This window comes from Chlorocebus sabaeus, chromosome 11, assembly GCF_047675955.1.
Source record: "Chlorocebus sabaeus isolate Y175 chromosome 11, mChlSab1.0.hap1, whole genome shotgun sequence".
NCBI lineage: Eukaryota > Metazoa > Chordata > Mammalia > Primates > Cercopithecidae > Chlorocebus > Chlorocebus sabaeus.
This window is the reverse complement of record NC_132914.1, coordinates 7,657,875-7,685,636: the sequence shown is the minus strand read 5'-3', so window position 1 is coordinate 7,685,636 and position 27,762 is coordinate 7,657,875. Positions and strand designations below refer to the sequence as shown.

Here is a 27,762-nt window from a genome sequence, read left to right as displayed (position 1 = left end):
ATATAAAATTTAGGTGATCAGAAGACTTCTATTGAATGGAGATGTAACTATTAGAGTCCTAGATATGTGGATGGAAACTAAATCTAGGAATAAAATGTGAATTGAGAATTTTTAAAGCCTAGATCAAAGAAAGAGGAGCTCTTAGGTCTGAGGAACAATAATATTTAATAGTTTATTGACATAAAAGAAGTTGGAAAAGCATACTGAGGAATAGTGGTTGCAGAATGTCACATCACTAAAGCCAAGGGAAGAAGATGTTTCAAAAAGATGGAGACATGGATTTTAAAAAAACCCTAAGAAGCCAATATAGATGAAACTGAACAATTTCCACTAAACTTAGCAACAGAGAAGTCATGAATAAATTTAATAAAAGTAGTTTTGTCACATTAGAAAAAGGAGATCATTTCAAGTTTAGAAGGAAATGGGAGGTAAAAATGTTGGAATAATAGGCATAGATTATTTCCAAAAAGTTGAAATTTTAAGGGGAAGAAACAGATAAGGTGATGACTAAAAAGGAATATAATCTCTAGGGGAGTTACTCAATTTTTTTTATTGATAGGAGATTCTAGAGTAGTGCTGTTCAAAAGAGCATCACTTTCTGTGATGAAGTAAAATATATGCTATTAGCTGATCTTAGAAGCTATGGGAAAAAAAATAGAACTAGAAAATAGAATCCAGAGTGTTTATGGGACAGAATGAAATTCCAAATAAAATGATTGGGGTAGGCCTTACTTAAAAGGTGAAACATAGACAAAGACTTGAAGGTCATGAGAGAGTCAGTTATATGCATATATGCAGAAGGAAAATACAAATAGAGATACAGCCAGTTGAAAAGCCTTGGGGTAGGATTATGCCTGATATGTTTGAAGAAGAGAAAGGAATCCAGTGCAGCTGAAGAGCAGTAAGTAAAGCATCAGAACATGGCACCAAAAGAAGCAAATGAGCAGGGGAAGGTCACTGAGGGACAAGTAGATCTTTGTGGGAGTTTAAGTTTTTACTCTGAGTAAAATATGGAGTCATGGGAGGATTTGGGGCAGAATACTGATTTAACCTGATACATCATTTTAAATGACCTCTCTGGGTTTTTATTTTTTTAAAAGATGAACTATAGAGGAATAATTATAGAAACAGGGAATCTGTAGGAATCTATTACAGTAACTCAGGCAAGTAATGATGGTGGCTCAATCCAGGCACTAGGGTTGAAGAGGTGAGAAGTTTTGGGATTGTGGACATACTTTGAAAATACAGAAAACAAAACTTTCTGAAAGGCGAGATAAATTATGCAACAGAAGTCAAGAATTATTTCAAAATATTTGAATGTCTGGAATGGTGGAGTTCTATCAATAGGAATATGGAAGTCTGTAGCCTTGGATAGAAGTTTGAAAAAACTCCAAAGAATTCACATTGAGATGTCTATAAGAAATCCAAGTGGAAATGCTAAGTAGAAATTGGATAAATGAGTCAGGAGTTTAGAAAAATGGCTGGGTTGGAGACAGATAATTTACATTACTAATATAAGTAGTTTTGCTGCAAAGAATAGAGTCAGAATAATGGGCAGTATTTTTTTGTTGTTTATAAATTACTCATTTAGATGGATTACTGGGATCTAACCAGTAGGTAGAAGTCTTTCTATTCTTACATTACACCATCTTCTTAAGATGACTACAAATCTTCATATATGTTGTTTAATGCTGAGGTTACTTAGTAGTTGTTAATGTAAACAAATTGTGTAATTCATTTCCTTCTGAGGAGCTCTAAATCTAGGATTAGTGGGTCACCAAGGCATAGAAAATAGATATGTAATCCAGATCTATGAATTTAAGTCTGTACTGCTAATCTCATCCTCTGAGCCCCTACAAATGGGATATTCTAAAGATGAATGGAAAAAAATTGCTCTGGAGTTAGAGGTGGAGATTGGAGACAGGGATAGATATTGGAAAACCCTAAAAACTAACTTTTGAAATACTATTTTATAGCCCACAGGCAGCCCAGGCTGGTTGGAGCTGATATACCCTGCTCTGGACGTGTTGAAGTGAAACGTGCAGACACATGGGGCTCTGTCTGTGATTCTGATTTCTCTCTTCATGCTGCCAATGTGCTGTGCAGAGAATTAAATTGTGGAGATGCCGTATCTCTTTCTGTGGGAGATCACTTTGGAAAAGGAAGTGGTCTAACTTGGGCCGAAAAGTTCCATTGTGAAGGGAGAGAAACTCACCTTGCATTATGCCCCATGGTTCAACATCCGGAAGACACTTGTATCGACAGCAGAGAAGTTGGAGTTGTCTGTTCCCGTGAGATTTTTAAATAATCTTAATTGGTGGGGCTAGAGATGGGGAGTATGAGGCTGGAGCGGATAAGTCATGATGTCTCTTCTATGGCCTTGTCTCCTCCCAGGATATACAGATGTCCGACTTGTGAATGGCAAATCCCAGTGTGACGGGCAAGTGGAGATCAAGGTGCTTGGACACTGGGGCTTACTGTGTGACACCCACTGGTACCCAGAAGATGCCCATGTTCTATGTAGACAGCTCAGCTGTGGGGCTGCTGTCTCAACCACAGGAGGAAAATATATTGGAGAAAGAACTGGTCGTGTGTGGGGACACAGGTTTCATTGCTTAGGGAATGAGTCACTTCTGGATAACTGTCCAATGACAGTTCTTGGAGCACCTCCCTGTATCCATGGAAATACTGTCTCTGTGACCTGCACAGGTAAGAGAACAATGCTTATGGTTAACTACTGTCAGTATAACCCAGAGATGGTAGAGGGAGTGTGGGATTAAAGGAAACAGGGGTAAGAAAATGGGGGCACAGGTGGAGAGAGGATAGGCATGACAGTCAAAGAGTAACATGTAAGAAATAATGATAACTAGGGCCATTCCTAGGGTGAAGTTAACACCTCTGTGTTAGGGATTTACAAGTAGACATCATTAATAAAAATGATTTCAGTAGACGACAGGATTTGAAAAGTGCTTACCACAATTGCTGATTCCATGTTATCACAGAACTCTTCAGCCTTTTCCATGTAGTTTGGTTTTACTTTTGCCCCATTTCCTACACCCTCCACCAGGAAGCCTGACAGGGCCACCGTTTCCATGCGTTGCAAATTTATCTGACCCGTATTTGTCTGCAGTTCCAGAGGGCCGTGCTTTCATCTGCTTAGGTAAGCAGAATCAGTTTTAGGAAACACTGCGACCCTAAAGAATGTGACCTATTAACTGGACTTTCTCCTCTAAGAGGACAAACGGCTCCGCCTGGTGGACGGGGACGGCCGCTGTGCCGGGAGAGTAGAGATCTATCACAACGGCTTGTGGGGCACCATCTGTGATGACGGCTGGGACCTGAGCGATGCCCACGTGGTGTGTCGAAAGCTGGGCTGTGGAGTGGCCCTCAATGCCACGGTCTCTGCTCACTTTGGGGCGGGGTCAGGGCCCATCTGGCTGGATGACCTGAACTGCACAGGAACGGAGTCCCACTTGTGGCAGTGCCCTTCCCGGGGCTGGGGGCAGCACGACTGCAGGCACAAGGAGGACGCAGGGGTCATCTGCTCAGGTCTGTGCTACTACCTTTGCACCCTCCTCTACACATACGTGCACACACTTGCACACACACAATTGTAAAGTATAGTGAAAAGTGTATGGCCTAGGAATAAAAAAAAAAAAGGCACTTGATTTTAATCCTAGTCTTATACTGATTTCTTAATACCCTTGTCATATTACACTTGTCTGGGTATCATTCATAACTGAGAAAAATAAGATTGGTCTTACTGTCAGAGCAGGTTAGACCCCAAGAAAGGGACCTTACGTTACATCCACCTTGGCTCTGAGAACACACTGTCAACCGTGTCCAATCTGCCTTATTTTGTTGTTCTGTTTTGTTTTGTTTTAGGCTTTTAGTAGCCTGAAGCCATGGTTATTAGTTTCTGTCTCTAGTGGTAAGCGGAAAAGAGGGATGAGGAAGGGGCTTTACCAGCCTGACCAGAAACAGAAACTAAGAACCCATAACTGTATTCTCTCCCTTGGACATCCCTGCAAATGGGATTAACCTCCTGATTATTTCCTGAATTGAATTTATGTTCGAGAGTACACTGTAGAAGGTTGCATTTTAACTTAAGTTGATACAAATTTAAAGCTCAAATACCATATTTGGGAAACCCACGCTAATCGTGAAATCACACAAGACCCTTAGTTTCCATCAGATTTATGCTGTTAATATGTCAGAGTGATTTATGAAATTGTATCGTGAGCCCTAATATATTATTTCCAAGGGAAAAATGGATTCCCTGGGGAGGAATTTTCCAACTCCAAAGGAAATATTTAACACTAAGTTTTGTATTTCTCTGTAGAATTCACAGCCTTGAGGCTCTACAGTGAAACTGAAGTGGAGAGCTGTGCTGGGAGATTGGAAGTCTTCTATAATGGGACCTGGGGCAGCGTTGGCAGGAGGAACATCACCACAGCCATAGCAGGGATTGTGTGCAGGCAGCTGGGCTGTGGGGAGAATGGAGTTGTCAGCCTTGCCCCTTTGTCTAAGATAGGCTCTGGTTTCATGTGGGTGGATGACGTTCAGTGTTCTAAAACATATATCTCCATATGGCAGTGCCTATCTGCCCCATGGGAGCGAAGAATCTCCAGCCCAGCAGAAGAGACCTGGATCACATGTGAAGGTGGGTATCTTTCTAAACACTGCTGTCACTGAAGCCCTGTGAAATATAACTTAGCACAAATAGCAAATCTTTCCATTCAGGAGCACATGGCAGACTCACTGAAAAGTGCATGACAGTAAATCCTGATTTATCACATCTATTCTATACTGAAATTTTATCATTTTGGTTTAGTATTTTACAGGGTATTTAAAAATGTATATTGTCTCTTTTGATTCCTTTAAGCTCGTTGTCAGAAGCTGGATGAAAGCACATAAAGGGATAACAACTCATAAAAAATTATAGTGTTTTAAAAAATGAAAATATTATGTATATACTTTGTCTTAGAAATTCTAGAAAGCCCAGAACTTTTGAGGAAACGTGAATTAATTAGGGAGACTAAACAGCTCTATTTTTTCCTGCAGAACATTTTACTATGGGAAGTTAGTTGATTATTTATAAGACACTTGTAAATTGTCTTATTTGATTAAAATTTGATATGTTTATTATAGAGATTTTAGAAATTGTACAATTATAAACAATAAAATGCATTCCACATTTAATCTGATTATCAAAAATAACCATTACTAATATTCAGAAACATTAACTATTAGACTTCCTTTTGTACAAAAACTTGAAGTTATGATTGTGTGTATGAAATATAGATATGTGTACATGAAATATAGATACTGTATATGTGTATATGTATATATAGTATGATATATATGCATGTAATATATAGCATTACACTATATTTAGGATTTCTGTATCCTACTTTTATATGTAAGAGTATACTGTAAATATATTCTAATTTCAATGAATAGCTTTCAAATGGTATGTAATATTTTATCATGGGAACATAAATAACCATGTGATTATTGGTGTTAAGGCTATTTCTCAATGTCAAACTAGTATAAATAATGCCATTATAAGCATCCTTATTCATTTTCAGTGAATCTCTGATTATATCTGAAGGTTATATTTCTAGTCCCATAATGAGTGAGTAAAATGAGTGAACATTTTTATGATTCTTTATATGTACTAGCTAATTACTCCAGCAGAAAACCTATGCATTAGTTTTTATTCTTATCACCAGTGTATGAGAGCATTGATTTTATTTCACCCTTCCCATCAATGTTACACACAGAGAGAAACATATACACAGACATACACATAACTCCCCAAATTAGAATTTCACCTAAATCAACATAATTTGCATGGGCTTGGTTAGTAGTGGATATGGACATTATTTGTGAGTATTGTCCATTTGTGGTTCACACTTTTAAGCATTTTGCTTCTTTTTACTATTGTAATTTTGTCACAAAATATCATTCCCCAAAAAATTGAAAAAAAAACCCAGAAATGTTGAAAAAAACCACAAATATCACCTATAGTACCATGATCAGTTGATGATATATAGCTGATGTTACACTCTTGAGTATCATATATGTGTATATATTTTTTATATATTCATATATTTTATTGCAAAAAAGTTATACTATGCATTTTTGTGCTGCCTGCTCTTTTGATTTAGCAATATTTTCTCAAGTTAAAGTATATTTTTTTTACCATTTGATACACTGTAATCTGATGCACCAAATCCCTGTCATTGGACATGTAAAAATTTCAAGTTATTTTTCCATTTTAAGTAACATCACATTAAATATCTTTAAATACAGAGAAAATTATTTTAAGCATATTTCTCAATATTTTCTTCCCAAAATCTATTTTCCTATTTGATCAATTATATTACCTGAAATTTTGGATTCCAACTATCTTAAGTTTTAATTTATCAATATTGTATGTTAAAATTTTGCATCTATATGTATATGAATGATACTATGCAATAGATCTTCTTCAGTGCTCTTTTTATATTTGTTGATATTAGCATTGGAGATTTGTTGGAATATAAAATTGACTAGGATGAATTCTGCCAGCTTTTATGATCTTTAATAGTATATGGAATAAAATCATTGTGTTTCAATATTTGAAAGATAATAACTACAGCTATTTTGGATAGTAATTTGTTAATACTTAAAAAGAATGTCCAGGACTATTGGCTTATTCTTATTTTCTTGAGTCAATTTTGTGAAAGGATGAAAGAATGCATTAGTCAGTTCTCATGCTGCTAATAAAGAAATATCAGAAACCAGGTAATTTATAAAGGAAAGAGGCTTAATGGACTCACAGTTCCACATGGCTGGGGAGGCCTCACAATCATGGCTGAAGGCAAAGGAGGAGCAAAGTCACGTTTTACATGGTGGCAGGCAAAAGAGCGTGTACAGGGGAACTCCTCTGTATAAAACCATCAGATCTTGTGAGACTTATTCACTGTCACAAGAACAGCACAGGAAAGACCCATCCCTATGATTCAATTACCTCCTACCAGGTCCCCCCAACAGCACGTGGGAATTATGGGAGCTACAGGTCGAGATTTGGGTGGGGATACAGCCAAACCATAGCAAAGAAGTAGGATTAAAAAACATACTCTGAATTTATTATTATATAGGCCATTCAATGATTTATTATTATATAGGCCATTCAATGGTAGGAGGTAGAAACTAGTCTAAAAGTATTTATTAATGAGCAGGAGATTTACAAAAATGAAGAGAAAAAATAAACTCTTTCAAGATGTTTGGCTATGCGAGAGAGAAAAGAGTTAACCTGGTAACTGGAGAGGGACTCTTATGACAATGAGAAAGGAAAATTTTTAAAGGGTACATGTGAAAGTTATCAGGTTTGGGGACTTGGGGATGACTTATCAGACCTGGGGATAAGATGTTTAGATCAAAAACATCCTTTTGAATAGAAGCCAAATTACCTAAAAGTTAATTATCTACTGAAACTGTAACTTTTCCTATATTATTACGGGAACTAAGATCCAATAGAGAAATCCCGAGATTCTCTTTTGGTCTTCATGTGGTTGGTGGGCAGAGGTAAGGCTGAGGCTTAGAATATGAAAGAATGTGTAACAAAATAATAAAGAATGAGAAATAAAAATGATAAGATCATTCTAAAATATCGAGGATTCTGCCAACTTTTTTGGCAGCAAGTTTAAAATGACCCCAGTTATAATTATCTGCAGTGAAACTCAGTATTTCAGGAACCAACTTAAAGGAGGCGGAGAGTTAGGCTTATCCTGCATTTGTACACAGCCATGTGATGAGAGGTCACTAGTGCCAAGGCATTGTTCATTTGGGAAAGAGAGTGTTTGTAGTTATGATCTTAGTATACATACTTACAGGGAGCAAAGTGAAGGCAAGAAAGGATTGATAATTGGAAGACATAGAAGAAGCAATGGTCTATGGATCAGACTTGAGCCAAATGAACATTAGTTATATTTGGAGAAATTGTGAAAATGAGAGGGACAAGACAGGAGGTTTGTGTCAGATAGGACATTGAAATTTGGAAAATGAAATCAATATGTTTTGTTTTCAAACACCTAGAGTAGAAAATGAATATCTGGTTTGGCCTCACTAGAGATGCTTCACCCCTTGACTGTGATTAGGACAAACCACAGTCATGTGTAGGGGCTTATTCACTTTACAGGTTCTTGTCTAATCTATGTAACATTGAAATTCAGCCTTCCTTACCACACCCATATTCATCAAGCACATTTATTACCTTCAAGTTTTTCTACCTCAGCATTCTCCCACAACCTCCTTCAGGAGTAAAGACAGCCATGTTTTGTGCCTTTGTAGATAGAATAAGAGTGCGTGGAGGAGACACCGAGTGCTCTGGGAGAGTGGAGATCTGGCACGCAGGCTCCTGGGGCACAGTGTGTGATGACTCCTGGGACCTGGCCGAGGCGGAAGTGGTATGTCAGCAGCTGGGCTGTGGCTCTGCTCTGGCTGCCCTGAAGGAGGCTTCGTTTGGCCAGGGAACTGGAACCATCTGGTTGGATGAGATGCAGTGCAAAGGAAATGAGTCATTTCTATGGGACTGTCATGCCAAACCCTGGGGACAAAGTGACTGTGGACACAAGGAAGATGCTGGCGTGAGGTGCTCTGGTAAGTGTGAAAAGGCCATGCTTAAACTGAGCCTCCCAGTAATGGTAGAGAACACTGGGAAACAGCCTCACTCAGAGAGTTGAGCTGAAGATACTAGGATTTCTTGCTGAAGAATGAAAGGCTATGTTAAACTAACTTTTTTCCACAACTAAATAAGATAATGTTCCACAGTTATCTAAAATAGCCCCCATAATTTTGAGGGAAGAAAGCTGGATTTAGCCTTAGACTAAATCCTCTTAGCAAGAGGATTCTGAGGAGTGATATTTTAAATGACAGCCAATATTCACAGATGTAAAAAGGATATTTAAATGACATCCAATATTCACAGGAGATGTAAAAAGAAATACCCAGTTCCTTTTCGTTCATTTATGTCTTTCTCTCTCTCTCTCAGGACAGTCACTGAAATCACCGAATGCCTCCTCAGGTATAGTCTTCTGCCTATCCGTGCTGACACCAATACCTAAGGCTATAAGGAAGGTCAAGGGAGGGCAGAAACTGCTATGATAATCAAAGAAGACTCTGGATTGCAGAAATATGAGTCTGTGGGTCGCAGCCAGTGGTATCAATAGCTCTATAATTGCTTTGCTATGCAGTCCTTCTCTCTAGAAAAATTCTTTTTACACGCAGAGAAGGATAAGACTCTCGTGGTACCCTCATAGATAGAATTATCTTTCTAGATTCTCAAGTATTCTTTATGAGACTGGCAGAAACAGCTCAAGCCTCAGGAGAATCACTTAAACCCAGGAGGCAGAGGTTGCAGTGAGCCAAGGTCATGCCACTGCTCTCAGCCTAGGTGACGGAATGAGACTCCATCTCAAAAAAAAAAAAAAAAAAAAAAGAAACAGCTCACAGCTCAAGCTCTAGTATTTTCTGATTTCTGATGTTTTAGTAGTGAATGCAATGCAAGAGGAAAGGTTTAATTATCAAATCTTTCGCATAAAATTGGAAGTAATTTAGGGCAATAGAATTATGGAAAGATTTAGATTCAGTTGTTCCTAGATAGTTTTCATCTAAAATCGCTCTCAAAGATTATGTGTTGTTCATGAATATGCTGAAATGGATAGCCATTATTCTTCTCAGCAACTAGGGAACCAGTTTTTTTTACAATGTATAAACCCACAACTGATATCTACTAGTTTAATACTTACCAATGCTTAATTTCTATACAGGTCATTCTGCACTGATTTTATCTAGTATCTTTGGTCTCCTTCTCCTGGTTCTGTTTATTCTATTTCTCATGTGGTGCCAAGTTCAGAAACAAAAACATCTGTCCCTCAGAGGTGAGAGCCCCACTAGGATTGTATAAAATGTAAGTTACCTGCCACCAAGGGCACACAGGATGGGGGATTCTTGCAGAGGGGAAGAAATGCACTTGCCACTTTGAGTGAGATGGATTGGAAAGTGCCAGGCCAAATGCAGAAGCATGTGGAAGGATCAAGAATCAGCCCATCCACAATTTCCATTTACACAAATGTAATCTTTTAGAAGCTGTAGCTTGCAATACAGATGATGAGTCAGAGAGGCAAATATCTTAGCTGATAGAAGGAAGGGAATTGTATGTTTGGGTTCAGAATCTAGATTGCAGAAATAGCCAATAGAAAATGTAGAAGCATGGTGGAGGATTAAGAACAAGAGTGTCCTGGGTTTGAACACCACTTACATAATTTACTAGCTGTGTGGCCTTAGGCTAGAAACTACCTTTCCAAAATCCAATTTCCTAATTTGTAAAGATAGTAATAGTACTACCTCATTAGGTTAAGATAGTTAAATAAATTAATCATCTGTATGAAAAATGGCCAGCACATAGTAAGTACTATGTAAAGAACTTAGTAATAAAAGTAGAAGAATATCAAGGGTTCAAGAAAAAGGAAGATAAATATTAAAATTGTTAAAAATTCACTAGCAGGGTAGGTGCTGAAAGGGCCAATGGATTTTAGCTCAGAGGGATTAATATGTGTCAAACCTTAGCATTAAGTGTCCTAGTATAAGGGATAGGCCATTTGAATTTGAATCCTAACCATGAAGCATCCATTCTCAGTTTCAACTAGAAGGAGGGGTTCTCTCGAGGAGAATTTATTCCAGGAGATGGAGACCTGTCTCAAGAGAGAGGACCCACATGGGACAAGAACCTCAGGTCTGTGCAACTCCAGGGGCCTCACTCCATGGAGAGGGTGGGAATATAAATACCACTGATATTTAGGAATTCCCACCGGATGGAGATGTGTCTCAGCCTCTTATACAAAATACACGAAAGGGAAACAAACGGGGAAGAGATAAAATAAAATATGACTCAAAATTAAGAAAACTGGAATATACATTCTCACTTATTTCATCCTTAGTGTCATATTTAGTTCATGGCAGAGGCACCAAGCAGAGAAGACTAAAATAAAAAGTATTGTTTCTTCTAATATTAAGTCAAATACTTGTCCACAGTTTCATTACAAACCCAATAAACAATAATTGTTTTCCAATTTCGTTACATTCTATTTTAGTATGGTGGCTAAGTTCCTTGAATCTTATCTATATTTGTACATTTATAATTATTTAAAAAATAATTTTATTATGATACGCAGTGTGGACAAAACAGTGCAAAAAACTACATCTTTTTTGGAATAACTTATAATGGAATTACTGTGACAATACAATGAACACCATCTGGCAAAGCGACTTTCCAATAGCTATAACAAATTTTACTCCTCTAAGTTATAAATGAGAATGTATTTTACTGAATAATCACTAACACTAAATAGTTTCATCTTTTATAATGTTGCTAATTTAGTATTTGATAAGTGGCATCTCATTGTTATTTTAATTAACATTGTTTTTAAATTTTATTTTTGTATTGATGTACATAGTTTCTAGGTACTTGTGATAATTTAGTACATTCATATAATTTGTAAAGATCAAATTACTATAATTGCCTTATCTGTCACTTCAAATATTGGTCTTTTTATTATACCAGAAACATCTGAATTATCTTCTAGCTATTTTGAAATAGCAATAGATGATTGTAAATTATAGTCACCTTATTGATTTATCAAACACTTTGTATATTTGTACTCAAGCAACCTCTCTTTATCCTCCTTTTCCCCTACCCATTCCAGCCTCTGATAACCACCAATCTACTCTCTATCTTCATGGGACATTTTTAGCTCCCACATATTAATGAGAACATGGATATTTGTCTTTCTGTGCTTGGTTTATTTCATTTAACATAATGACCTCTAGTTCCATCATGTTACTACAAATAACATGATTTCATTTTTTATGGCTAAAAATGTGTGTGTATATATACCACGTATTCTTTATCCATTCATTCATTGATGGACACTTAGGCTGATTCCATATTTTGGCTATAATAAATAGTACTGCAATAAACATGGTGCAGCTATCACTTTGTTATATAATTTTTATTCTTTTAGATACATATCCAGAAGTGGAATTGCTGAATCATATAGTAATACTATCTTTAGTTTTTTGAGGACAATCCATACAGTTTTCCAAAATGACTATACTAATTTATATTCCCATCAATAGTGTATGAGGGTTCTCCTTTCTTCATATCCTTGCCAGCATCCATTATTTCCTGTCTTTTTGATAAAAGCCATTCTGCCTGAGGTATGATATCTCATTGTCTTTTTGAGTTACGTTTCTCTGATTATTAGTGTTGTTGAGCATTTATTTACATATTGGCCATTTGTATGTCTTTTGAGAAATGTCTATTCAGTTCTTTCACCCATTTTTAAAATCAGATTAGTTGGTTTTTTGCTATTGAGTTGTCTGAACTCTCTCTATATTTAGATTATTAACCCGTTACTAGATGGATAGTTTAAAAATATTTTCTCCCACTCTGTGGGTTGTCTCTTCACTTTGTTGATTGTTTCCTTTGCTGTGCAGAAGCTTTTTTGATTGATGTAATCCCATTTGTCTATATTTTTGCTTTGGCGGCCTGTGCTTTTGAGGTCTTACCCAAGAATCTTTGCCCAGACCAATATCCTGGAGAGTTTCCCAATGTTTTCTTCTAGTAGTTTCACAGTTTCAGGTCTTACATTTAGTTATTCAATCGTTTTTATTTGATGTTTTATATGGTGTGAGATAGAATCTAGTTTCATTCTTGTGCGTGTGGTTATCCAGTTTTCCCAGTGCCATTTATTGAAGAGACTGTCTTTTCCCAGTGTATGTCCTTGCTGTATTTGTCAAGAGTGGCTTGGCTATAAATGCATGGATTTATATCTGGGTTGTCTATTCTGTTCCACTGGTTTATGTGTCTGTTTTAGTACCATGCTGATTTGATTATTATAATTTTGTAGTATATTTTGAAGTCAGGTAATGTGATACCTCCAATTATGTTCTTTTGCTTGGAATAGCTTTGGCTATTGGAGGTCTTCTGTTATTCCATCTAAAATTTATGATTGTTATTTCTATTTCTGTGAAAAACATCATTAGTGTTTTCATAGGGATTGCACTGAATCTGTAAATTGCTTTGAGTAATTGCTTTGGTTATTTAACAATATTAATTCTTTCAATCTATGAGCATGAAATATAGTTCTATTTTTTTGTCCTCTTCTATTTCTTTCATCAGTGTTTTATAGTTTTGTTTGTATACATCTTTCACTTCTTGGTTAAATTGATTCCTAAGTATTTTATATTATTTATAGCTATTGCAGATTGGATTGCTTTTTGATTTCTTTTTCATGTTATTTGCTTTTGGGATATAGAAATGCTACTGATTTTTTTATGTTGATTTTGTATTCTGTAACTTTACTGAATGTATTTATTAGTTCTCACAGTTTTTTGGTGGATTCTTTAGATTTTTCTAACTATAAAACCATATTGTCTGCAAAGAAGGCTAATTTGACTTCTTTCTTTCCAACTAGGATGACCCATATGTCTTTCTCTTGCCTAACTGCTCTGGCTGGGACTTCCAGTATTACGCTGAATAAATGTAGTGAAAATGGACATCTTTGCCTTGTTCCACATTTTAGAGGAAATGTTTTCTATTTTTCCCCATTTAGTATCATATTAGCTGTGGATTTATCATACATGGCTTTATTATGTTAAAATATGTTCCTTCTATACCCAGTATGTTGAGGCTTTTCGTTATAACAGGATGTTGAATTTTACGAATGATTTTTTAGCATCTATTGATGTGATCATATGGGTTTTGTTCTTGATTCTGACACTTTTTTATTGATTTGCTCATGTTGAACAATCTTTGCATCCCTGGAATGAATTTCACTTGATTTTGGTGAAAAATCTTTTAATCTGTTGTTGAATTTAGTCTGCTAGTATTTTGGTGAGGATTTTTATGTTTTTGTTCATCAGTGACATTGGCCTGGAGTCTTCTTTCTTTGTTGTTTCATTGTCTGGTTTTGGTATCAGGGTAATGCTGGATCTATAAAATGAGTTTAGAAGTGTTCTCTCCTCTTCAATTTCATTAAGAGTTTGAATAGAATTAGCATTAGTTCTTCTTTAAATGGTTGGTAGAATTCAGCAGTGAAGCATCAGGTCTTGGGGTTTTCTTTAGTGACAGGTGTTTTAAAATTATTATTATTATGGCTTTGATCTCATGACTTGTTATTGATTTGTTGAACTTTTCTATTTTTTCATGGTGCAGTGTTGGTAAGTTTGTATATGACTAGAAATATATCCATTTCTTCTAAGTTTTCCAGATTGTCTATAGTTGTTCATAATATTTTTAAATGATTCTTTGTATTTCTGTGGTCTCAATTGTTATGTCTCTCTTTTCATTTCTGATTTTATTTATTTCAATTTTCTCTCTTCTTACTTAGTCCAGCTAAAGGTTTATCAATTTGTTTTATCTTTTCAAAAAATCAACTTATTAATCTTGCTGCTCCTTTTGCTAATTTGGGGTTTGGTTTGTTCTTTCCTTTTTTTGTTTCTTGAAGCGCACCATTAGCCTGTTTATTTGCAGTCTTTCTACCTTTTTTTCCCCTTTTTAATATGGAGTCTCACTCTGTCACCCAAGCTGGAGTGCAGGGGTACAATCTCAGCTAACTGCAACCTCTACCTCCCAGGTTCAAGCAATTCTCCTGCCTCAGCCTCTGGAGCAGCTAGGATTACAGGCACATGACACCATGCCTGGCTAATTTTTTTTTGTATTTTAGTAGACATGGGGTTTCACCATGTTGGCCAGACTGGTCTCGATCTACTTTTTTGATATAGGTGTTTACTGCTATAAACTTCCCTCTTAGTACTGTTATTTAGTGTATTTTTTTTTTTTTTTTTTTTTGCTGTATCCCATATATTTCAGTATGTTGTGTTTTCATTTCCATTTTAAAAAAAAAACTCTTAATTTTCTTAATTTCTTAATTTCTTTCCTTTTCATGGCTGAGTAGTATTCCATGGTGCATATCTATATAGATATATATATACCACATTTTCTTTATCCACTTGTTGATTGGGCTGGGTCCATATTTTTGCAATTGCAAATTGTGTTGCTATAAAAATGCATGTGCAAGTGTCTTTTTCATAAAATGACTTCTTTTCCTCTGGGTGAACACCCAGTAGTAGGATTGCTGGATCAAATGGTAGATCTCCTTTTACCATTATGTTATATTATATTATTATATATTAATGTTATGTTAATAATATAATCATATCATAAATCATATATTATATTTATACTATATTATAATATGATATAAATTTATATTATATTAATATAATATATAAATTACATTATATAAAAATTACAATATAATATATAATTTATATATTAATATATAATATATTATATGTATTATAGGTAATATATAAATTACAAGATAATATGATGTAAATTGCATCATATTATATTAAATTAATATACAATATATTAATATATAATTGTGTTATGATTATTAATTTAATATATTAATATATACTATATTATAGAATAAATTATTAGAATAATTTAATGATATGTAATTATATATGATATATTATAAATAACATATTATATAATTATCTATAATAATTATATATTATATAATATTTAATATATTTATATTATATTATATATTATATATTTTATATAGTTTAATGTAATTATATAGCATAATTACTATATAGTCTATAATATATAAGTTATATATTATATAATCTATAATAGGTAAGTTATATATTATAATATATAATATAAAAATAATATATATGATATATTATATAATATATAAGTAATATATACTATATATAATTTATATAAGTAACATATAATATATAAAAATAATATATAGTATATATAATATAGAAATGTACCTTATATATATAAATACTCCATTTTACATGTATGTGTATATACACAATGGAATGTAGGTGAACTTTAGGGAAATTATACTAAGTGAAATAATTATGCTAAGTAAAATAAGTCAGCCAGAAAAAGACAAATACTACATGATTCCCTTTATAAGAGGTACACAGAGCAATCAAATTCCTAAAAACAGAAAGTAGAACAGTAGTTTCCGGGGGCTGGAGGAGGGAAAATGGGGAGTTATTCTTTAATTAGTGTAGAGTTTCATTGTGCAAGAGAAATAGAATTCTGGAGACAGATGGTGGTAATGGTTGCACAAACAACTGAATGTACTTCATTCATCAAATCATACACTTAAAAAAAAATCTTGGGACTCTGAAAAGTAAATAACACATTGAAAAGAGATGTCAAACTGAGGAAAGACTATTGTGATCATGATGGTAAATTTTCTGTTTGTTTTTTTTTCTTCCTAGACTCCTAAAAAAGCCCATCTTTCTGGCTAGAGGACAGGGGAAGGAAAATCCAGGGAATATGGGGGAATCTTCCTATTTTTTAGTTTGCTTTCTTGGCCCTAGCCGTAGTCCAGTTTCAAAGGCACATCTGCCCTGCTACAGCCAATGTGGCACAGGCAACCAAGTTTGAGAGAAGATTTATTTCTCTGGATAGCAGAGCATGAAAGAATGACCCCTGTTATGCAAATCGTTTGTGGAAAATCCTCATTCTCTTTTCTCTTATTACTTCCTAGTCATGTGAAACTTTACTGCAGTATGAGAAAATAAAACTGTGAGATAACCCATTTATTTTCTTGCCAGAGAAAATAGAAAAAGAAGCCACTGGAAGCTAGAGACAATAGAGGAAATTCCCTAGAGGGAAGATCAGGAGAAGAGGTCTTGAAGCAATACGAGTACCAGGTTTACCTTTTAGCTGCAAATATGCAGAACATCCACAATAAAGCAAAGTATTTGAGAACTGAACAAAAATATGTATACTACTCAAATCCCAGAACGACTCATACTGGTACATACAAAAAGCATACCCAAACAGAATAGCAAAGTCTTTGAGAACTGAATTGGCACTAAATAAACCACCACAGATTGCAATCTGAACCTAACTGGGTTGATGGCTTGCTAAAACAAAACAAAACAAAAATCCACTTTCTCCAAAGTGTTTTAACAAAACTTTTGTAAGACTTAGAAGTCTTACAACATAATATTCAAAATATCCAACATACAAACCAAAATTATTCAACATACAACCAGGAATATCTGATCAATTCTCATGGAACAGACAACCAGCAACTGCCAACCTACATTAAACAGAGGTTGGAATTATCATACAAAGACTGTAACAGCATGAAAGCTGTTATAGCCATATTCTATGAGGCAATGCCAAGCTTTCTAGAAATGCATAGAGAAATTTTTTCAGGAGAGAAGCAGAATCCCATGGAAATTTAAAAATTAAAAATGTCAGTATATGAAAATTTTTCAAAAAATCACTGGATTACCTCAACAACAGAATGAAGATAACAGAAAAAAGATCAGTGAACTTCAAGACAGACCTATAGAAATTATTCAATAAAATAGGAAAAAAGATGCCTTAAAAATGGGGAGAGAGGAACCTATGGGAATATATCAAAAGATGTACATACTGGTGGTGTGTGGTGGCTCATGGCTGTAATCCCAGCACTTTGGGAAGCCGAGGTGAGTGGATCACCTGAGGTCAGGTGTTTGAGACCAGCCTGGCTAACATGGTAAAACCTCATCTCTACTAAAAATACAAAAATTAGCTGGGTGTGGTAGTGGGGGACCTGTAATCCCAGCTACTTGGGAGGCTAAAGCAGGAGAATTGCTTGAACCTGGAAGGCAGAGGTTGCAGTGAGTGGAGATCGCACCATTGCACTCCAGCCTGGGTGACAAGAATGAAACTCCATCTGAAAAAAAAAAAAAAAAAAAAAAAAAGGCATACATATCATTGGAGTATTAGAAAAAGAGAGAACTTAGACATGGTGCAGCATTTGTTTTTAAAGAAATATTGGCTGAAAACTTCATAAATTTCTTGAAAGACATGAATTCATAGATTTAAGAAGCTTAGCAAACACCAAACTAAATGTATACATTCCCAGACACATCATGTTCAAATTACTGAAAATAAAACACAAAGGAAAAAATATCAAAAGCAAGAAGACAAAAATGACACATTATGTTTAGAGGAACAACAATTAAAATGAATACAGATTTCTAAAGGGGTCAGGAAACAAAATCTTTAAAGTGCTAAATGAAAAGAACTGTCAATCCAGAATTCTATATCCAGAAAAAATAACTTTCAGGAATGAAGATGAGCAAATTTATCTGTTAGATCAAATAAGAGTAAAAAATTTTTAAGGATTTTATTTTATTTTACCTGTATTTATTTCTTCTCTAATGCTTCCTTTTTTTTTTTTTTTTTTTTTTTTGGTAGATCAGAGCTTCTGACCTATATCATTTTCTTTCTTTCTGAACAATTTCTTTTATAATTTTTTGCAAAGTGACTGTAATGGCAACAAAAAACCTCAATTTTTATTTGTCTGAGAAAACCTTTTATTTCTCGTTCACTTTTGAAGGATACTCTGCCTGAACACAGAATTCTAAGTTGATGGTTCTTTTTTATCACCCTAAATATTATACTCACTCTTTTTGCTAGTATAGTTTTTGAAGAGAAGTTCAATTTAATTCTTATCCTTGCTCCTCTATAGACAATTTTTTTTCCTCTGGCTTCTTTTAATATTTTTTCTTTGTCTTTGATTTTTTGCAGTTTGAATATGAATGCCTAAATTCCGGGGTTTTTTGTTTGTTTTGTTTTGTTTGTTTTGTTTTGGCATTTATTCTGCTTGGTGTTCTTTGTGCAGCCTGGATAAGTGCTTTGGTTTCTGTCATTAGTTGTGAGAAATCCTGTCATTATTGCTTCATATATTTTTCTGCTTCTTTCTCACCTTTTTCTCCTTCTGGCATTCCTATTGTATGTACGTTACATCTTTTGTAGTTCTTTCACAATTTTTGGATATTCTGTTCTGTCTTTTTTATTCTTTTCTCTTTGCATTTGAGTTTTTGAAGTTTCCATTAATGTTTCTTCAAGCTCACTCATTTTTTTTTCCTCAGCTGTGTCCAGTCCATTGACGGGCCCTTAAAAGACATGCTTCATTTCTATTACAGTGTTGTTAACGTCTAGCATTTTTAATTCTTTCTTTGAATTTCCAACTCTGTGCCTACATTGCTCATATGTTCCTGCAGGTTGTCCTCTTTTTCCTTTCGATCCCATAACATTAATCATAGTTGTTTTAAAGTTCTAGTGTTATCATTTCAACATCTCTCTCATATCTGAGTCTGGTCTGATGCTTGCTGTCTCTTCAGACTCTGTTTTTTGTCTTTCAGTGTGCCTTGTAATTATTTTGTAGAAAGTCAGACATGACATATAGTGGACACAAAGAATTGATGTAAAGAGGGTGTCGGTGTAAGGTTTTATATTTATCTGGCTAGGGATTAGGCTGTATTTGTTGTTTGCTGTAGCTGTAGGTGTCAGAGGCTAATATTTTCTTTGGTGCCCTTGTTTTTGTCTCTCCTGTTGTCTTTGGGGCTCCCTAGTGAGTTCTTAAATAAGATCTCTGATGTGCAATTTTATTCATTGTATTCCCCGGTATTTTATGGGAACCCTATTGAAGTGTTCTTCGTTAAGAAGAACACAATATTTTATATGTACTTCAAAATGACTGCTTTCCCCTCCTCCTGATAGAAAGCACAAGATGATTTTGCTCCAGTCTTCACTGTGATAACTTGGTAGGGCTTCTAAAGGTAAAACAAAAATGTAGGTCCCCTGGAGTTTTTAACACTGAAACTTTTCCACTCTGAGCCTACAGTAATTTGTCAATTACAGTTTAGATTTCCCTACCCCATTACTGATTTCCACAGGGATTTCTGCCTATGAGGTCCTGCTCTATAAGTTGTAATTCTCTGTCTCTGCCTGTCTGTCTCTCCCAATTTTGGTGGTCTTGGTTTGCCCTATGACCTCAGTTCTTTGATGGACCTAAGAAGAGTTGTTGATTTTCAGTTTATTCACCTTTTTTCTTGTTATGTGATTGGCAGTAATGACTCCCAAGCTTCTTATAGGCTGCATGGGCAACTAGAAGTTCAAATAATTACTCTTAAAAGATGCAGTCATATTCAACCTTCTTGATATTTAGTTATCTAAATTTATCCACGGACAACAATTCTTTATTTCTCTCAATTCTGCCAAAAATGGAACAACTCCCTAAATACAATTTTTAGTACCGTCCTATCTTTAGACAATGATGCTTACCATTGAGTTTCACTTGTCCCATTTTAAAACTCAAAATATAAATATCACAATTCTAGGCTTTTAAGATATTGGGAGCAAATCTAATAATCTGATAAAAACCTGTATTATTTGTTTTGGTAACACTTAATGGTTTATCCTTTTAAATATGGTAATTGTTTTACTTCAAAACAGTAACTAAGCATGCTCTTAGTTTATGTAATAGTCGCTTCTTGCTCTATTATACTTTCCCAGCTGATCAAACACTGCACCTAACAGCTCTTCCCTCTGCAGAAGGGTTTTCTACTACTCAATAATACAGATTTTGCCTCTTTCAGATGATACCCCCAACCATGGTTGTGAAGGTGCTAGAGACACATCACTGTTGGAGGTTCTTCCTGCCTCTGAAGCTACAAAATGACTTTAGACTTTCAGGGCTCACCAGGTAAGTTGAGAAGTATCATTCTTACTAAAACTAGTAATTTAATCTCCCACTGTTGCAGAATTAAACACATTTTTTCCAGTATTTATGTTACCATATATTATGTCACTGGTTCTTATCCCCAGTATATCAAATATTCTATGTTAACCTCTGGAAAGCAGAGAGGTTGGTGAGAAAGTTGTTCCTATAGAAAATTTACAGAGTTTATCAGAATTGGTTTTGAGCATTGGCTGGGGCTGCAGATAGTCTGTCACTAAGGAAGAGGTTGATTAGATCTCAGCTTTACATACTGCTCATTGATAACCTCAATTCCTAGGATTTCTGTTCATTTTTGTTACACAGAGTAGGATGTTCACATTTATTCTCTTAAGTACAGCTTAGATTCCATGCATGAATATCACTCCTTATTGCTTTAATCACCAGTGCCTGACAGATGATACATGCTTCATATTTAATCAATGTAGGTGGCTTTGTCTGATGAGAAAACATTAATATAATAGTAATGAAATCATTCTCTAAAGGTTTAGAGAAACAAGCATTCATTATATAATAATGTTGCATTGAGGCAATTCTAAAACACTCACTGGTGCCAGGACAAATAACTAAAATCAAAGTCAACTAGAAAATCTAGCACAAAAAGAACAGTGCTTTCTCTCAAGTACTGTGGATGGTCCAAATATGATGGAGAGAAAAATTGAACTCAGTGAAGTCAAAGGACTAGAAAGCACTGTGCTTTCTAAATAGTGTTGAGAACACCTTTTAATTCCTAGCATGAATGAGCTAGCAATTCTGAAAAGAGCATTTCTGTGTAGCCCAAAGATAATTCTAAATTTTTTATGGGAATAAATGCCAGGGAGCAAAGATAAGTCATATCTCCTGATTTTTATTACAGAATAACTAGACATCACCAACACAAAACTATTTCAAATTTGACCCAAAGATCCAAGTGAATGGGCTTGAGTTTCTCCATTTTTTTCTCGAAAATATATTATTACCATAATAACAATAAAAGAAATACCAGAGGCAAAATGCACAAAAACCATTTAGATAATAACTAGCTCCAACATAATTTAATGGTAACTCTTCTAATACCAAGGCTTATATTTATGATTGAAGCCTTTTTCCTCTTTATAGGCTATTGATAATTTCTCTATTTGGAAAGGTTCATTGAAAAACTTAAAATATATCCTAAAGTGTATCTTATGGTGTTATCATCTGCATGATATAAGGAACAAATGATTTAGTCTATATTATTCTAAACCAATTTTAATAAATACTAATTTATATTAGCACAATTTTTCTTTGCCAGTGGATACTATGTGTTGTTTTTAAAGTACTTGAAATTAGGGTTCTATATTAGAAAACATTTTCCCTCAGCAGTTCTGCTTAGTGTATTAGTTTTCTAGGGCTGCCAAAAGAAAATACTACAAACTGGGCAGCTTAAACAACGGAAATTTGTTTTCTCACAATTCTGGATGCCAGAAGTCCATGATCAAGATGGTGGGAGGTTTGGTTTCTTCTGAGGCCTCCTTCCTTCCCTTGCAGACGGCCATCTTGTTATGCCCTCAGATGGTCATCCTTTGGTCTGTGTCACCTGTGATCTAATTTCTTCTTGTAAGGACACCAATCATACTGGATTAGGGCTCACCCATGTGACCTCATTTTACTGTAATTAACTCTTTGAAGGTCCAGTCTTCAAATACAATCACATCCTGAGGAAGTAGGGGTTAAGACTTGAACATGTGAATTTGGGGGGATCCAATTCAGCTCATAACACTGAGCAAGTCTATTACTGTATGATACAAAAAAAAACTACTTTTGCCCTGTCTAAACCTCATTAATCATCAGTTCTGACTTAGAATCCATCCTAAAAACTTTTGAAAGATTAATTTCCAGAGGCTTTCCAAAAAGCAAAACCATATGTAATTGTACCTTCCTTTTTAATTTTGGTGTTATTTAACACTTTTTCTTTGATAAGTAAATTATTACATTCTGAGACTCAGAATTCTAGACTATGGGACAGAAAGAAAATTGCATCATATTTGCATATGCACAAAAAAGAAATATCAGTACATAGCACCTACTAAATCTGTCCTAATCGATCAATTCTTTGTGAGGTGTGTGTGTGTTTGTGTGTGCACGCACACACGTGTCTTAACTTTAACCTCATGTAGGCTAGCATTCTTATTTAGAAGAATAGTAACTTGTTGCCTCTTGTTTTATAATTTCAGATAAACCTCTAAATGTCTTTGAAGGAGACAGCAACTTTTAAATGAATAAAGGTGAAGTCAAGTTGCCCTATGGAAAACTGGTCCAAATAACATTTCTTGAACAGTAGGAGAGCAACTAAATTGATAAAGACTGGTGATAATAAAAGTTGAATTATGTGTATCACTGTTAAATGGACTGAATGTTTGTGTTTTCCTTTCCCCTCCCACACACAAAAAAAAATGCATATGTTGAAATCGTAACGGCCAATGTAATGGTATTAGGAAGTGGAGCTTTGAGGAGGTAATCATGTTGTGAGGGTGAAGCCCACATGAATGGGATTAGTGCCCTTAATAATGGAACCTCAGAAGCTCTGTCACTGTCCTTACCTTATGTGAATGTAGAATGGGAAGTCAGCAGTCTACAACTTGGTAGGGAGCCCTCATCAGATCTGAATCATGCTGGCACCCTGATCTCAGGCTTATAACTTCCCAAACTGTGAGGGAAAAAAATTCTGTTGTTTATATGCCACCAGTTTATAGTACTGTCTTATGGCAGCCCAAACTGAGACAATCACTAACTAAAAAATCACTCCATACCATGTCCTAGTCCTACTCCTGCTGAACAATGAAAAACATTATTTGAGGCTGACTTGTGGCTGTTCTTGTAGTTCAAATTAGTGTAATTCCATAGATATTTGAATATAGAAATCATTTTCAAACTTTAATGTCAGACTAGTCATCTTTATTTTTATCCCTGATAGATTGATTAATGACAGCTTTGCTCAATTGCCCTTGCTTCTAACTTGGCTTCCTCAGATTTTGAACATATTGTTGTTCCTATAGGAATTATAACACATATATTATAGTAACAAGTACCTATCATAAGAGAAAAATAATTTTTAAAAAATCAGTAGGCTTCATGGAGCTGTTACAAGAGATGTAAAACAAACAAAAGAAGCCTAGGTTATTAGAAAAGACATTTTAAAATCTTTAAGACCCTAAATAAGCTTTATTCATTTAGGATCTCTACCCTCAAAGAGTTGGAAATCCTAAAAATCAGGAGACTTTTGTTCACAAATCTGATAAAAAAGGATAATTATTCCAATGCCAAGAAAAGCTTGTCTGAAGGCTTCTTCTCAAGAGATAGCAAGATTTTAGATTGTACTTCAAATACTGGGGCCTCTCTGTGCAATATGTTTGCAGTATATATTATGAGGAAATGTAGTAGAGAGTTTAAAGACTACAATTTAATCCTAGCCAATTAATATATATTTCATTAATATTGTTGTACTGCACTAAAATTATTATAGATTCATACACTAAAATAAAGAGCTGTCCCTATTTCTATGTTTGCAAAGTTTAAGTTTTTATTATAACATTAATACATGTTTAAAAAATATTGAAAGAGCAATAATAAATATGAAAAAGTCTATCATTCTGAAATAAGCACTGTTAACATTTTGGAATGTTTCTGTCACTGTTTTGTCTGTCCTCTCTCATGTATAAATGAATGAAATTATTCACCTACATAAAATAAAGATTATTAATTCTTATTATATTATTTTTTGAACTTTCATTAAATGCAACATTAATCGTATTGTTGTTTTCTTGCACATGATGAATCATTTTTCTCTTACTGTTTCCAAGATTTTCTCCTTGTCCCTATCTTTCAACAGCTTGATGGTATCTAGATAAGGATTTATTTGTGTTTCTTCCTTAAGTTTCACTGGATTATTTGGATTTTCAAATTAATATACAAATCTGAGACATTTTCAGCTGTTATTTTTTTCAAACATTTTTCTACCTCTTTCTCTCTCTCTTCTTCTATGCCTCCCTTTACATGTGTGCTGATATACAAGCTCTGTTAATTTTTCTGCAGTATTTTTTTCCATGTTCTTAAGATTGATCATGTCTATTAAACTACAAATTTGCTGCATTTTTTTCTCTTCTGGAATTTTAAATTTACTATTTAGCCTTTTTATAAACTTATCATTTCATTTATTTCATGTTCCAACTCAAGAATTCCTATTGTTTTTTGTTTTACAGATGTTATTTCTTCTTATTTGTAGAGCCATTGTCATTATATTTTTCTTTAATTCTTTAAATATGATTTTCTTTAGTTTTTCAAACTTATTTATATAACTACTTTGAAGTCTTTATTTAGTCCAGCACCTGGGCCTCCTCAGAGCTAGTTTTCATTGATTGCTTTTGTTTTTCTTGGTATGAATAGATCACTTCCCTGTTTCTTTCATATCTCTTTTTTGTTTGTTTAGATCTGTACATTTTAGATAATATACTGCAGTAATTCTGGTTTCTAATCTCTCTTCCCCAGGGCAGTTGTTGTTGCTGTTTGTTTTTTGATCTACTTGTCTGCTAACTTGCCTGGACTACATCTATGGACTCTAAGTCCTCCATACTATGCAGCCTCTGAGGTCTCTGCCGAGTTTTTTATTCTTGTTTTTATTTTCAAACCTGGATTTTAAACAGGTCATCCCTCTATCTGTCTAGCTCAGTGTTCAGCCAATAATTGGTTAAACATTGCACCCGAACATACTGAACCAGTAAAGCTTCATCCTCTGCCAATAGATCTCTCTGTGTGTTAGGAAACATATTCTAAGTTCAGGTACTTTTAAAGTCTGCCCTTGTTTCAAATTTCTCTCTAGAGTCTCTTTTGTCTCTTCTTCTGCATGTGTGTGTGGTCTTCAGTCAGTCAGGAATGTGTGGAATCCCATCCGGCTCATCTATTGCTATCTCGCTTACCAGATCTCCCTGTTAAATACCCTCCTAGTCTTCTGGTTGTTTCTATTTTTAGAGATGTGGGGAGAAAAGAGCAACCCCAGCAATAAAGCCAAAGATTTCCACTGTTCTCACTCTAAGTTTAGTCATTTTTCATGAATAAATAGTTCTCAAACTATTTTTTGCCTTTGGTCAGTTTCCAGAGTTCTAAAATGGTCAGTTTTGACTGTTTTGTTTAGTTTTATAATTCCTTTTGGGAGACAGGATTTGTCAATCTGTTCATTCTATCATCTCTCACTTACCAGAGTTAACATTCATATACTATCAATTGTTAATATGATGATTGCCAAAAGTTATTTTTAAATCCATTCATGATTTTACTTTATTTGTTGAAATTCTACTGTCAGTAAGAGCTTTTTCTTCTTCCCTATTTATTTTCTTTATTTATTCAATATAAATTCACAAGCTCTTACTTCATTGAATGATTATATCCTATTGCTAACATTATTTATATTGATGCAAAGCCATCTCACATTTGGCCAGCAGGAGCCCCTCATATTAGTTCCTATGTCTTTTAGACCCATTTACGTCATTCTTTGACTTCCTTAACTTATGGGACAATTACAGTTTTCAGGCTTATCTTGTGCTTTCTCTTCCCCAACCCTAGAATCAGGCACCTTTCCAAGGAGCCCTGGTTTATTTTAGAGAGAAATAAAATTTAGAAAGCAATATCTGAGTTCTAAGTGATCTAATTGTTCCTGAAGTGTCATTTGTAGTCTGATATATATTCAGTTGGTCCCTCCAAAATTCATATGTTGAATCCCTAATCTCTGCTGTGACTATATTTGGAGACAGGGCCTTAAGCAGGTAATGCAGGTTAAATGGGATCATAGGGTGTGAGTCCCATTTGACAGGGCTGCTGCCTAATAAGAAGAGGAAGAGACATCAGAGTGCTCTGTCTTCACCATGTGAGACCACAGTGAGAAGATGGCTGTCTGCAAGCCAGAAAGAAAGCCCTTACCAGAAACCAAATCAGCTGGCATGTTGATCTTGGACTTTCCAACCTCTAGAACTGTGAGAAATAAATTCCTGTGGTTTAAGCTACCAGTCTGTGGTATTTTGTTATGGATGCTCATGCTAAGGCATACTCGTCTCAGCAGAAAGATGGAAAAATAGATATACATACACATGTATGCACACACACATATTACATACATATACATATTTATATGTATTATCTATCTATATATCTATATGTATTGATGTATATCATCCATATATCTATACATTTATCTATAATATTCTGAATTCATTAGATCAAAGAAGACTTTATAAAGAGACATGACAATTAAGTTCAATGCATGATCCTTGTCTGAATCCTGGATGAGAAGAAAAAGTCATTACAAATAATATTATTGAAACAATTGGCAATATTCGAATATGAACTTTGCATAATATAATATTTTTGTTTGATAATTGTACTCGGTTACATAAAATGATCTTTTTGTTCTTATACATATTGATGAATTTCAGGTAAAGGGTATGATATCTGCAGCTCAGGAGAAAGGGGTAAAGGGAATGAAGTAAATGCTAAATGGATAAAGAAGAGTAGTTCTTTTAATATTTTGGCAATTTTTGGTACCTTTAAAATTATATCAAAATTAAAATGAATAAACATTTCTAACATCTGTTTGTGTAATTATCAAAACATCTAGAGTTGATTGAAAATAAAAACAGCTGAAAAGCTTATAATAGTAACTTCACAACATCTGATTGTTATCTTCCAGGAAGCAGTTTTCACATCTAAGTATGTATTACTAATAGAGTACTATGATATAAATTTAAATTGACATTTGTAAGTTGAGGAAAGAGGACAGAAAGAGACAGGAACAGAAAAGCAGAGACACGAAGATGCGGTAAATGGATGGATAGTTGAATATCACAAGTAAATTAAAGGAAATAACCAACCACATAACTGTAAGAAATGACAACCCAGAATTCCTTAGCTGTTTGCACGTTGCATTTGGGACTAGAAATGGAAAGACACACTAAAGACGCTCTCTAAAGTTACATTGTTTCCTGGGATTCACAGAGCTCCAGTTCATGAAAAGTAGCTTTAGATATGAGGGGTGATTTGAGATTCACATCTTAGGTCTAGGAACTCTCTG

At 34.7% G+C, this 27,762-nt stretch overlaps 1 protein-coding gene across 2 annotated transcripts in view; it reads left to right on the top strand.

The window, feature by feature from the left end:
* The window catches only part of CD163L1 (CD163 molecule like 1), a 74,326-nt gene extending 49,912 nt beyond the window's left edge, over positions 1–24,414 (top strand). The window contains exons 10-20 of one of the 2 annotated variants that reach the window (XM_007967470.3): positions 1,977–2,291; positions 2,395–2,709; positions 3,068–3,160; positions 3,235–3,549; positions 4,343–4,663; positions 8,341–8,649; positions 9,041–9,073; positions 9,819–9,929; positions 10,688–10,783; positions 20,545–20,651; positions 22,880–24,414. In XM_007967470.3, coding sequence (XP_007965661.3) covers positions 1,977–2,291; positions 2,395–2,709; positions 3,068–3,160; positions 3,235–3,549; positions 4,343–4,663; positions 8,341–8,649; positions 9,041–9,073; positions 9,819–9,929; positions 10,688–10,783; positions 20,545–20,627 — 1,991 coding nt within the window. In that variant the 3' untranslated portion in view covers positions 20,628–20,651; positions 22,880–24,414. Of the gene's footprint in view, positions 1–1,976; positions 2,292–2,394; positions 2,710–3,067; positions 3,161–3,234; positions 3,550–4,342; positions 4,664–8,340; positions 8,650–9,040; positions 9,074–9,818; positions 9,959–10,687; positions 10,784–20,544; positions 20,652–22,879 lie in introns of those variants that run through there. The other variant, XM_073020444.1, reaches the window with a different exon arrangement.
* Positions 24,415–27,762: the final 3,348 nt, after the last annotated feature.